General features: G+C 41.4%; 1 protein-coding gene across 1 annotated transcript; it reads left to right on the forward strand.

The window, feature by feature from the left end:
• The first annotated feature begins 5,803 nt into the window (after positions 1-5,803).
• Positions 5,804-9,282, forward strand: LOC102065937 (general transcription factor IIE subunit 1). Its single transcript, XM_026791470.2, has 4 exons — positions 5,804-6,266; positions 7,542-7,743; positions 8,269-8,495; positions 8,888-9,282. The coding sequence occupies exons 1-4, from the start codon at positions 5,819-5,821 to the stop codon at positions 9,280-9,282; spliced, it is 1,272 nt and encodes a 423-aa protein (XP_026647271.1). The 5' UTR covers positions 5,804-5,818.
• Positions 9,283-10,092: the final 810 nt, after the last annotated feature.

Below are 10,092 nucleotides of genomic sequence, written 5' to 3' on the forward strand. Positions count from 1 at the left end.
ACCTCTGTCTGCTACATGGGGTTAGCTGTCCTTGCCAAAGGAGTTGTCAGCCACAGCATGACAGGTGACAGCTGTTTCCTGTTTCTGAAAGCAGTGTTACCAGCCACACCATCCCTCTCCTTAATTTAGAAAGCTGTTTTGTTGTCATCTGGTTCTACTCTTCCACATGCAGGCTGAGGGCTGCAACAAGAATAACAGCACTGAGGTTACACGACACCCACAGGAATTGTTTATTGTAAACATTTCCCACAGACTAAACCCAGCAGGTAGCAGCAAGCAGTCCTGCTCCCCTGCATTTTCTGCTGTAACGTGACAACAAAGGAGCATGCTCAAGAACCACAGTATGGAATGAGGTTCAATGTTACCTTGTGGATATTCTATGTCTGCAGCTGAAGATTCATGCCAAATATACTTCTCAGATCTGAGTACCTGCCAAGTGGATTCTTACAAATGGGAAAACAAAGAGCACTAGCAGAATTTTTCTCAGCATATGGGATGATACCAATTTCTGTTACTATAAATGACAAAGCAAGACCAGAGGTAATATCAGGGATTTTTTTTAATAGTCACCTGTTCTTGCAGTTTCTAAAAAGCACTCTCAAACCTTTAAAGTTTTTGAATCTAAATTCCTGGTTACAACTGCTAAAATATGAGGGATTTTTTTTCTGGTATCCACCACTTCTCAGAGGCCCTACCTTTTGTAGTGACATTTACAGATGCCAGTCCCACAATCTGTCCTATGCAGACAAACACCCACACCTTGAGTCCTCAGTAGACCCACATGCCTGGCAAGTCAGAGAGTCAGAAATGCAGCAACAAACAGCAGTAACAAAAGCACAATACATGCTGCAACACGTACAGTGGAGCTGTAAGTCACTACAAAACACCAGCCTCCACTGTGTGTGTAAAAAAAAAGTTCTGAAAGAGGCACAGTTGAGATGAAATGCAATGATTGCAATCCTAACAGAAATCAGTATTTTAACTCTGTACTGTACAAGGTCTAGCAACCTTATTTCAACATTGTTTTTAAATAAAGATATCTAATCCATAAAATGGTATCCATAACTTTGTCTTCTAGAAAGGTACAGTGAAAAATTGTTTTTTCTTTCCTTTTGAAGACATAAACCACCTAAAAGGATTAATAAGTTAAAATATGGGAACTAGTAACCATTCCAGTTTTTCCTTTAAGATACTAAAATTTCTAGTTGGGTTTGGTTCTGGAAGCTTCTAAATAAATTATGTAAATTACCTATCCTAAGTACTTGGTTCACAACAACAACAAAAGGAGTTAATGATTATGTTACTTTTAGTCTTTTAAAGTTATGCTAATGAAAACACTAATCAAAAATTGCAGTCACATTTTCAGTCCTTGCCTGGTGTAGGTGGATTGCATGGAGCAATAAGATTTATAGCTTCATCATGACACAACATATATAAGGCTGAACTCACTCAGTTGCTAATGAAATGTGATTTGGGAACTCTTGCACCAGCTGGGTGATGATTAGGGCTTATCACAGATAGGTCTAGGAAAAGGCTGGGAAATACTTAAGCTTGTTTTGCAGTTGCTTTGAGCTCTTAGGAAAGGAGCAATTTCTCTACAACATCAGCCTGAGGTTTTCTGCCCATACAAGAGAGGTAATGATGATGTTTTTAACTGATTTGTAAGTAGTAGGATTATATGAAGTCTGGCAAAATCCTATCAAATCTTTCTGGCTTAGGGCCTTTTAAATTGTGAGATGGGTACTTTGTCTTCTCAGACAGCTCAAAAAAATGTTAATTAAGCAACTGACTTCAGAGAAACCTTGCAAAACTTGCTCTATATGATGCCTCTTGTCTTGAAATTCTGCTCTTAATAGTTGCCTGCTGGCACAACAAGCAACTCTGCATAAGTTTCCCACAGCAAAAAGAGCATCCTAAATGTAGTTTCTGATTATGGGAATGGCTCCATATAAACTATAAACAGCTGGGTCACTCAAACATCTAAGTTATTGAATATTTCTTAAAATAAATGTTTTAAGAAGATAGCTCCTACCCTCATAAAAATAAATACTTTAAAAGCAGAGGAAGTTCAAAGTTAAACTCTGACTTCTAGAATATCTTGTCTATATGTGATATCAGCTAGGGGAAAAAAGGCAGGAAAGAATCTATGTGAGTTGTAGAATACCTGTCTCCTTAACACAGACTGTAGCTCAGCTGCAGAGCAGAATTCTGTTTAAAGCCACTCTGACTTCAGAGGGCTACACACTTCCTACACCTTTCCTTGGTAAGGGTGGTCTCCAGCTCCTCTCAAAAGAGAACTGCTGCCTGTCAACTGAAAACTACATAATAACTTTTTAAAATAAGTAGTTTTCATGAACTGTGAGATTTCAAATTGGGTGATTAAATGATTGAGAGGTTTCTCAGAGTGGATTGGTGAAATAAAACATCAAATATAGCAGAGCACAGTAGAAAAAGCTTCCTCCTGTTTCAATTTTAAGTAATTTTTATTATAAAATACACCCAAATTTTATTATTTCGTAGCCTAAAGGAAGATTTCTTGAGGGGGTTGGTTTTTTTCCATGAATGTCTCTTATTCAGGTCAAATTCAGTCATTATTGTAAAAGAAAGCCATTTCCTTTTCTACTGAACCAAAGGCTTGCATATTTAAAATTCCCCTGCAAATAGACAGTGGGTTCTATCGATTTGTTTTTAAAAAAAGCTGCTCACTTGTATCCCAGAAAGTGTTCATGATATTTAAAGTATGTGTTTAGGTATAGCAGGGGGCAAGGTTAGGCTCTGTTGTATGATTGTGGTGGGGTTTCCTGGAGATGGTGGAGTTTCTGTGTGTTTGGTTGGTATTTTTTCCCATGCCTATTTTACATGGCTGTAAGACTGTACCTGACAAACTTTCAACATCAAAGTGCTCAGAAACACTTCAGAGTAGTGCTTGCTTTAGAGATGCAAGTTCACAGAGCCAGCCTGAGCTAAGGAGTCATCCAGAGAGTTGCTAGGTCAGCAAAACTCCTGCTTACAGTTCAGGTCCTACTTCTTCCTTAGTGATGTTACCTACTCATCACACTCCCTTTGAAATAATTTCATTCTGTATTTGACTTAGGTAAGAAAAAAGTCAGGAGAGCTGCACCTAATACAAGTCCTTTAAGTGCCAGCATTCTGCTGACATACTAGCCAAGAACTAGATGAAGAAACAGTTTTGTTGTTTTTGTTTAATACTGCCACGATCCAACTGGAGGTCATATGACACAAACCCACATAGAGGGCACCCAGCCCTTTCTGAGGTGCATCCCAGACCAATGCATGTGAGCAGTAACATCCCAATACAGATGCTGGGGCTGCCCTTGGTGCTCCTCAGCAGGGCTGGGCTGGGTTACACAATTCCATAGCTGCTTTCCTTTGGGCCTGTACTGGAGGCTACAGTGCCACCATTCTGTGGACTCTGCCCAGTGTGGAAGGACAGGGCTCAGTGCTCTCCAGAGCACTTCCCTGAGGAAACCCAAAGCCATGCTGCTCTTCTCTGGAACTGCCTGAGGACACTGTCTGTCCTTTCCTTACTGCTAACTATAAAGCACTGCACAGAAAAAAAGTTCAAAATTAGGCCAGAAAGAGGAAGAAACAGAAGCATAAATTATCGTATTTTTTCTGTGGATTAAATAGGTTAAGCCCCGTTTGAGGATGAGGGCAAAGGAGAAGTGAAAGAGTAACACAAAAGTAATAATAACAACAAAAAGAACAAGAACAACTTTTTAAAGTGCTTATTCATGAACGCTTTTGTCAAAAAGCACAGAAATGCTGCTCTTAGTCTGAGAAAGATTGCCAAGGAACAGACTGATGTTGCCAAAGCTTCACTCCTTACTGCTGTTAACTTTAACTCTCTTGGAACAGAAGAATTTAGGTTAGGAGGAGGATCTGGAGGCCACCTGGTCCCTTTCTCATGACAAAATTACTCTCAAAGCCAAGTCAGTCTGCTTTGGCTCTTGTCCTGTTGGAGTACAGAGACTCAACCTCTTTCCTGGACAGCCCATTCCAGTGTTCCCTCACTTTTCCTGTAGGAAATGTAGGTCAATGTGGTGCTATCACCTTCAGGCTTTCCAGACTCAGACAAGCAGGTGTCCATTGTCTTTGTTTTTCCATAAGGTGTACCCTGTGAAGTGCAAATTTAATCACAGCCCAAGTACTAGGCTAGTGCAAGTGGTTCTGTTTGTTTAACTAGGATTTCTGATAAAGGTTCCCTGGAAGCTCTGATAGCAATATGCAGTTACCTGGGCTGCAGCTTTACCACCCTCTGCAGTGGGTGCCAGGGCTGGATGTAGTGTGCCATAACGTGCCATCCTCCACCCTCCCAGCTCCTGACCCAGTGGCTACAGCTGCACTCTGGCTGAGCCTTGCATGGCTCCCTGCAAAACCAACTGGCATTGGCATTTGGCTTTGTTGAAACACATCTTAATTTTTTTCTTCTCCCTCCTAACAAATTAAGAAACCATTATGACAGTTGGACTGATTAAAATTAGTTACATTCTCCTTAATGAGATTAGGAATATGGCGAGAAGTCCTACTTCTAGATGAGAAGAGGACTAAGGGATAAAATATGCTGACTACCCTGTGCCAAGGGCCAGATAACTTGGAGCATCCTGTGCCCCAGCTTTGCAAAATCTTTGCAAAAGAAAAAATATCACAAGGTGTGGGATCTCAGGATCTGAGTCCTGAGATGCCGGGCCACTGAGACCACCCTTGGGGGGCCCGGGAGTCCTGGAACGTTGCTAGAAGTGTCTGGTGGCAAGACTTTGACCTTACACGGGAGACGACACCTGTATGAAGATAAGAGGACTTCACTGGGGTGAATGGCGAAAAGATTAGCTAATTAGAGGGTGAGACACAGGGTTTAGGATTTATGTACAGGGGGGTTTAGAGGAGTAAGATGGAGGAATTGGGGTGTGTCCTGTCCTCCTTCTTCTTCCTCTTCTCCTCCATCTTCTTTGGCCATGGTGACACTCTTGGATTGGTTATTACTGAGAGTGCACCCAGCAATGAGAATAAATAGTATTGGGGAAAAATGATAAATATTGTACACGTAACAATGGGTATAAAAATACGTGGCAGTCTGGAGGACGAGACAGTGTGCTCATGGCTGACTGCTGAGCAGATCTCTGTTCGGCTGAAAGAACATCTTTTAGATAAACAATTAATAAACATAAAAACCGAAAGAAGAACTGAAGCCTCTTCTCGTCCTTCGATACGCGGGCTGCCCCAAGGCCACCTCGGGCCTTTCCAGGCCCCTCAAACAGCCGAAATAAACCGGACAACAAGGAGCATGTGAACAGGTGCTGAAATACCTGCTGTGGCTTTGCCACTAAGGCAGATACAGTTTCAACTAAGATTTCTTGTCCTGAGCTTTATTTTTGAAGGCTTTACTTTCACTTCTGCTCTGGCTGGCTGTGCATGCAAACAGGCAGACCTAGACATGCAAGTTAAATGTGCTGTCTTCTGGGGGGATTATGAACTTTCTGTAACACATTTTTCTAGATATCTTCTTTTTACACATTTTTTTGCACAAAGATGATTTTTACACAAGGGGACATAAATATTTCAGCGGTAAGCATTTTATTTTAAGATTAGATAATTTCTGATACCTATTAATATCTTCCCTATCCCCAATGCAGGTTAAGGATTTTACATTCCTCTGTTCAGTGAAGACTTGCCAAAGTGCAGCACAGCAAATGACATGTTTTACACCTGGCTGTGAGGGCTACGAAGGGTTTGCTGCAGCTCACCTCCCTTCTCTTTGTTGTACAGCACTTCTCCACTGGCAGCGGCTCAGCTCCTGATGGAGGAGCACAGCGTTCCCGGCGAGGTGCCGGCAGCCCTGAAGCGCCTGGCCAAGTGCACAGTGCGGGGTTTCTATGGTGTGGAGTGCTCCCTGGCCCTGGACGTGCTGACCCGCTACCCCTGTGTGAGGGAGGAGGACCTGTTACAGCTGCTCAAGTACGAGCACAGGCAGCTGCGCACGGCCCTCAACGCGCTCAGGGCGGACAAGCTGGTGAAGCTGCGGGTGCGAGCTGAAACAGGGCCCAACGGCAAGAGCACCAGGCACAACTACTACTACATCAATTACAAGGTGCTGGTGGATGTGGTAAAATACAAACTGGATCATGTACGCCGCAAAATAGAAGCAGAAGAGCGGGATTCAACGACCAGATCCTCTTTTAAATGTCCATCTTGCTCTAGCACATACACAGACCTTGAAGTCAATCAGCTCTTTGACGCATTTACAGGTGTGTTACTTATATTGCTTATTTGCTGTTATCTTAAAGAATAACCCTGATAGCACGAAACTGTTTCCTAAGTGAACTAAGTGAACTTTCCTAAGTGAAAACTAACATTTGTTAGAATATTCTTCTTGTTTGCTGGTAGACAAGGGCCTGAAACAGGGGATGCTGGGAGGTGAGGGAAAGAGAAATGCTGCCTCTGTAGAACATGCCAAAAAAAGGAAGAATAATCTTGAATATACGAGCTGGGGTTGAGAATCAGATTCCAGGCCTCAGCTTTGCTTTGAGCCTGGTTGAGTAATCTTAACTAATCCATGTCTTGTGAGTCTCACTTCCTGATATGGAAATATGAACACAGCACTGTCTTTACTCTGCATTGAATCTCTTAGTTAATCCATTTGTGTGGTCAGTCCTTCTGACTGACAAGTTGGACAAGATGGGTAAAACCGTTTGCAGTCACCTACTGTAATGAGCATCTTGCAGCTCAGTGGCACCAGAGCAGAGTTATTCTCCTGAGCTGGAAAGTTCAGGCTCCGCACAGGTCAACATGACACATCCATCCACAGCAGAAGTGGTGTCAGAGCTTGTGGATTTTGCTTCTCTAAAATCAAAATAACTAAATAGAATATTATTTCAAAATGAGTCAATATGGCATCATGTGCAATACATTACTCAGAGTACAGTACTGTGCTGACATCTGGGTCATGGGATCTGCAAAGGATGCCAGAGCCAGGCAGAATGAGCCTTATATATGACTAACCTGAAATGCCAACAGTGAAATTTGTGTCCTGCCACTTGGCAAAATCATCCCTTTCTTTCTAAATGGAGAGGCTCTGTCGAGTTACTGAAATGCAAATATTGAAGCTGGTGATATATTTTCACAGAATAAGCTTGAAGTTTTGTTTGTTTTCCTGAAGACATAAATATGGGTTTTAGCATGTGCCTTGACTACGACACAGCTAAAACCAGATACTACTTATGCTTGAAAATGTCTTCTGTTACATTAAGAACTAAGATGAGGTTAAAGAAGAAAAAAATAAACTGATGATAGTACATGTCTATCCAGCTTAAATTTCTCTCCCAAGACATTTCTCACTTGCATAACAAGTGTGTAATACCAGTCTGTCTCAACTTTGCCTGTAGAATCACATTCTGCTAGTTAATATGAACAAATGGATAAAGCCAGGATGTCTGCATAGATGTCCAGGCTGCTTACCAACATCATGCTGATCTTTTTGCATTCTATGAACATGAGAATTCCCACTTTGGAAAATGTTGCAGAGACTTTTCGCTGCACTTACTGCAACACCGAGGTAGAGGAAGATGGCTCGGTGTTTCCGAAGCACGATGCTCGAACGCTGCTGGCCAAGTTCAACGAGCAGATCGAGCCTCTCTTTGTGCTGCTGCGTGAGACTGAAGGGATTGTGCTGCCCTTAGACTTGCTGGAGCCTCAGCCAACAGAAATACCAGAATTATCAGAAAGGTATGAACACCACCCTAGAACTTCTGATCAATGCAAATGCCCCCAACAACTTACCAGTTGTAAAATCTTTGAAATGCTCAACTTGCAGCCTATGTAGGCCATTCTGCTTAGTTCAGTACAGTCAGCTGTTTAATGAAGAAATCTGTAATATTTAAGGCATCCTAAATTATTGCTATATCTTTTTAAATCTTTGATGCATTTTTAAAAGTCATTTATTCACCAGATTACTCCTTCAGCTAATGTTCATAGCCCTTCCTATAAGCAAGTAATATTTCTCTATCAGTGTGCTTCATCCAGAGATGCACTACTGAAGAGACCTTGCAAAAATCAATGGTTCAGAACCATTTACCTCTGAGAGGTAAAAGGGAATGTAAATTATTAGAGCATTTGTTAAAGCTAGCCTGCTAAAAAAACGTGGGTTTGAGGGTTGCTTGTTTGTGATTGTTGTTCAGGTTTTTTTAAATGGGAACTGGGGTGGGGTTGTTGCCTGAATTCTATCTATTCAAAATGTGACACCTCATTCAGCTTTGATCCAAAGCAGGGCTCAAGTGTGCTGGAATCCTGCAGCCGCCCTGAAAAATGGGCACACAGAAGTTCTGCTTTTGGCCTTGCATACACCCAAAATTTAACTATTGATGTCCAAGACTCAAAGCAAGAGAAGAAAAGAAGAGAAAAAGCAACTCAAAAGCAACCTATCTGGTTGTCACAGAGCACTGTGGAAGGAGCAGCAACAGCCACCATCAACAGTGTTGGTAAGTTTAGTGAATTCACCAATTAATTCTGCAGCCTTAGTGTAAATACAGCTTTCCCACTGAAAATCTAGTGAGCTTGGTTTAGAAGATACTGTTTCAATTCTGTGTTAGTGGTTATCAGACCTTATTTTCCAAAATCTAGTTTTAAGACTGACTGACATTATATTCCTAAAGCCAGAGATCAGATGTGTCCTAAAACTTCTGGCTTTAGCCACACAGTAATTAAGTGGTAATTTTTACAGTGGAAAGCTCTTAGAAATGTCTGTTATTTTCAAGAGAATTCTTGAATTGTGGGTAAAAAAGATCCAGAGTAGAAAAAAATAATCTATGTAGGATGCCTATGGGGTAACTGTAAACACTTGATCCCTCTAACACTAAGTGTTGTTTATTAGGAGTAAATGCTTCTGAAGAAACTGAAGAAAATGTTGAAGAAACTGTCCCTGATAATGAAATCATCAAGACTCTTCTGATCCATGAATCCAAGTCATCGTCTAGCACAGACCAGGCTCCTATGGTCAAAAGCAAACTGCATGGATCACACAGTGATAGCAGTGAGTTTGAAGAGGATGCCAAGCACTCAAGAGGAGCAGGAATGAAACTAGCAGGCAGCAACTTTGAACAAGAGGAGGAACAGGAAACTCTGGATCCTATTTTAATGGTAGCTGGCCAGCCCTACTCATATGGCCAAGTTAGTGAAAACCCAGAGCTTGTGTCTCTAATGACAAATGAAGAGAGAGACACTTACATAAAAATAGGACAGGAAATGTTCCAGTCTGTCTTTGAGTAACTACTTCTGTAAGAATATCGAACCTTGTACAGAATGGATGAAGGCTTCTGATTTATGTTCTTCAAAGTTTACCACTGAAGGGTTTTGTTTGAACTTGCTCTTAAGCAAGATGGTAATCCTGTAGTAGGTAACTACAGTTCAAATATTATCACTGCAGCCACAGCAAGTGTTGTTTGTTGTTGTAATGCTTAGACTTTGTGGATGATGTAATTAGTTTTGGAGCATGAATCATTTCAGAATACATTTGGATCTGATTAAAATAACATTTGAAAAGTAGTGATGCAATCTATAATAAGAAATAAATTATTCCACCTCTCTCCCAGAAGTAACACTTACTTCCGGTAGTGAAAATGAGTCCAAATCCAGTATGAGTTGGTTTCATTCCATATGTGTGTTCCACTGGTTAGGTCACTCACAGTACAACAGTGAAGGGCAGGTGTCACACAGCAACCTCCTTGTAAGGGAAGAGCTGTTACTAAATTGCATTAGCCATAGATGAGAAGCAACTCTGGCATCTGAACTTTCATCCTAAGAATGATTTTTCCAATTCTTTTTACTCAGGGCACTACAAAACTACCTTGAATGGTGAACTGTGCAAGGGGCACTGGACAGTAAAATATAGCATTTCACTTTGGTCCAGATCAGTAAGGGAGCAAGGAATGTATCAAGCACAAGACTCTGCTTCTCCCATCTCACTCCCATACTCCCCAGTGTTCTTTTTAAGCAAGAAACAAATTCTGCTTGAAATGAACTACAAAAGTAGGGCTGGCATTAGGCATAAGTGAGAGTTCAACTTCATCAGTTCTACTA

This window comes from Zonotrichia albicollis, chromosome 5 (assembly GCF_047830755.1).
Source record: "Zonotrichia albicollis isolate bZonAlb1 chromosome 5, bZonAlb1.hap1, whole genome shotgun sequence".
NCBI lineage: Eukaryota > Metazoa > Chordata > Aves > Passeriformes > Passerellidae > Zonotrichia > Zonotrichia albicollis.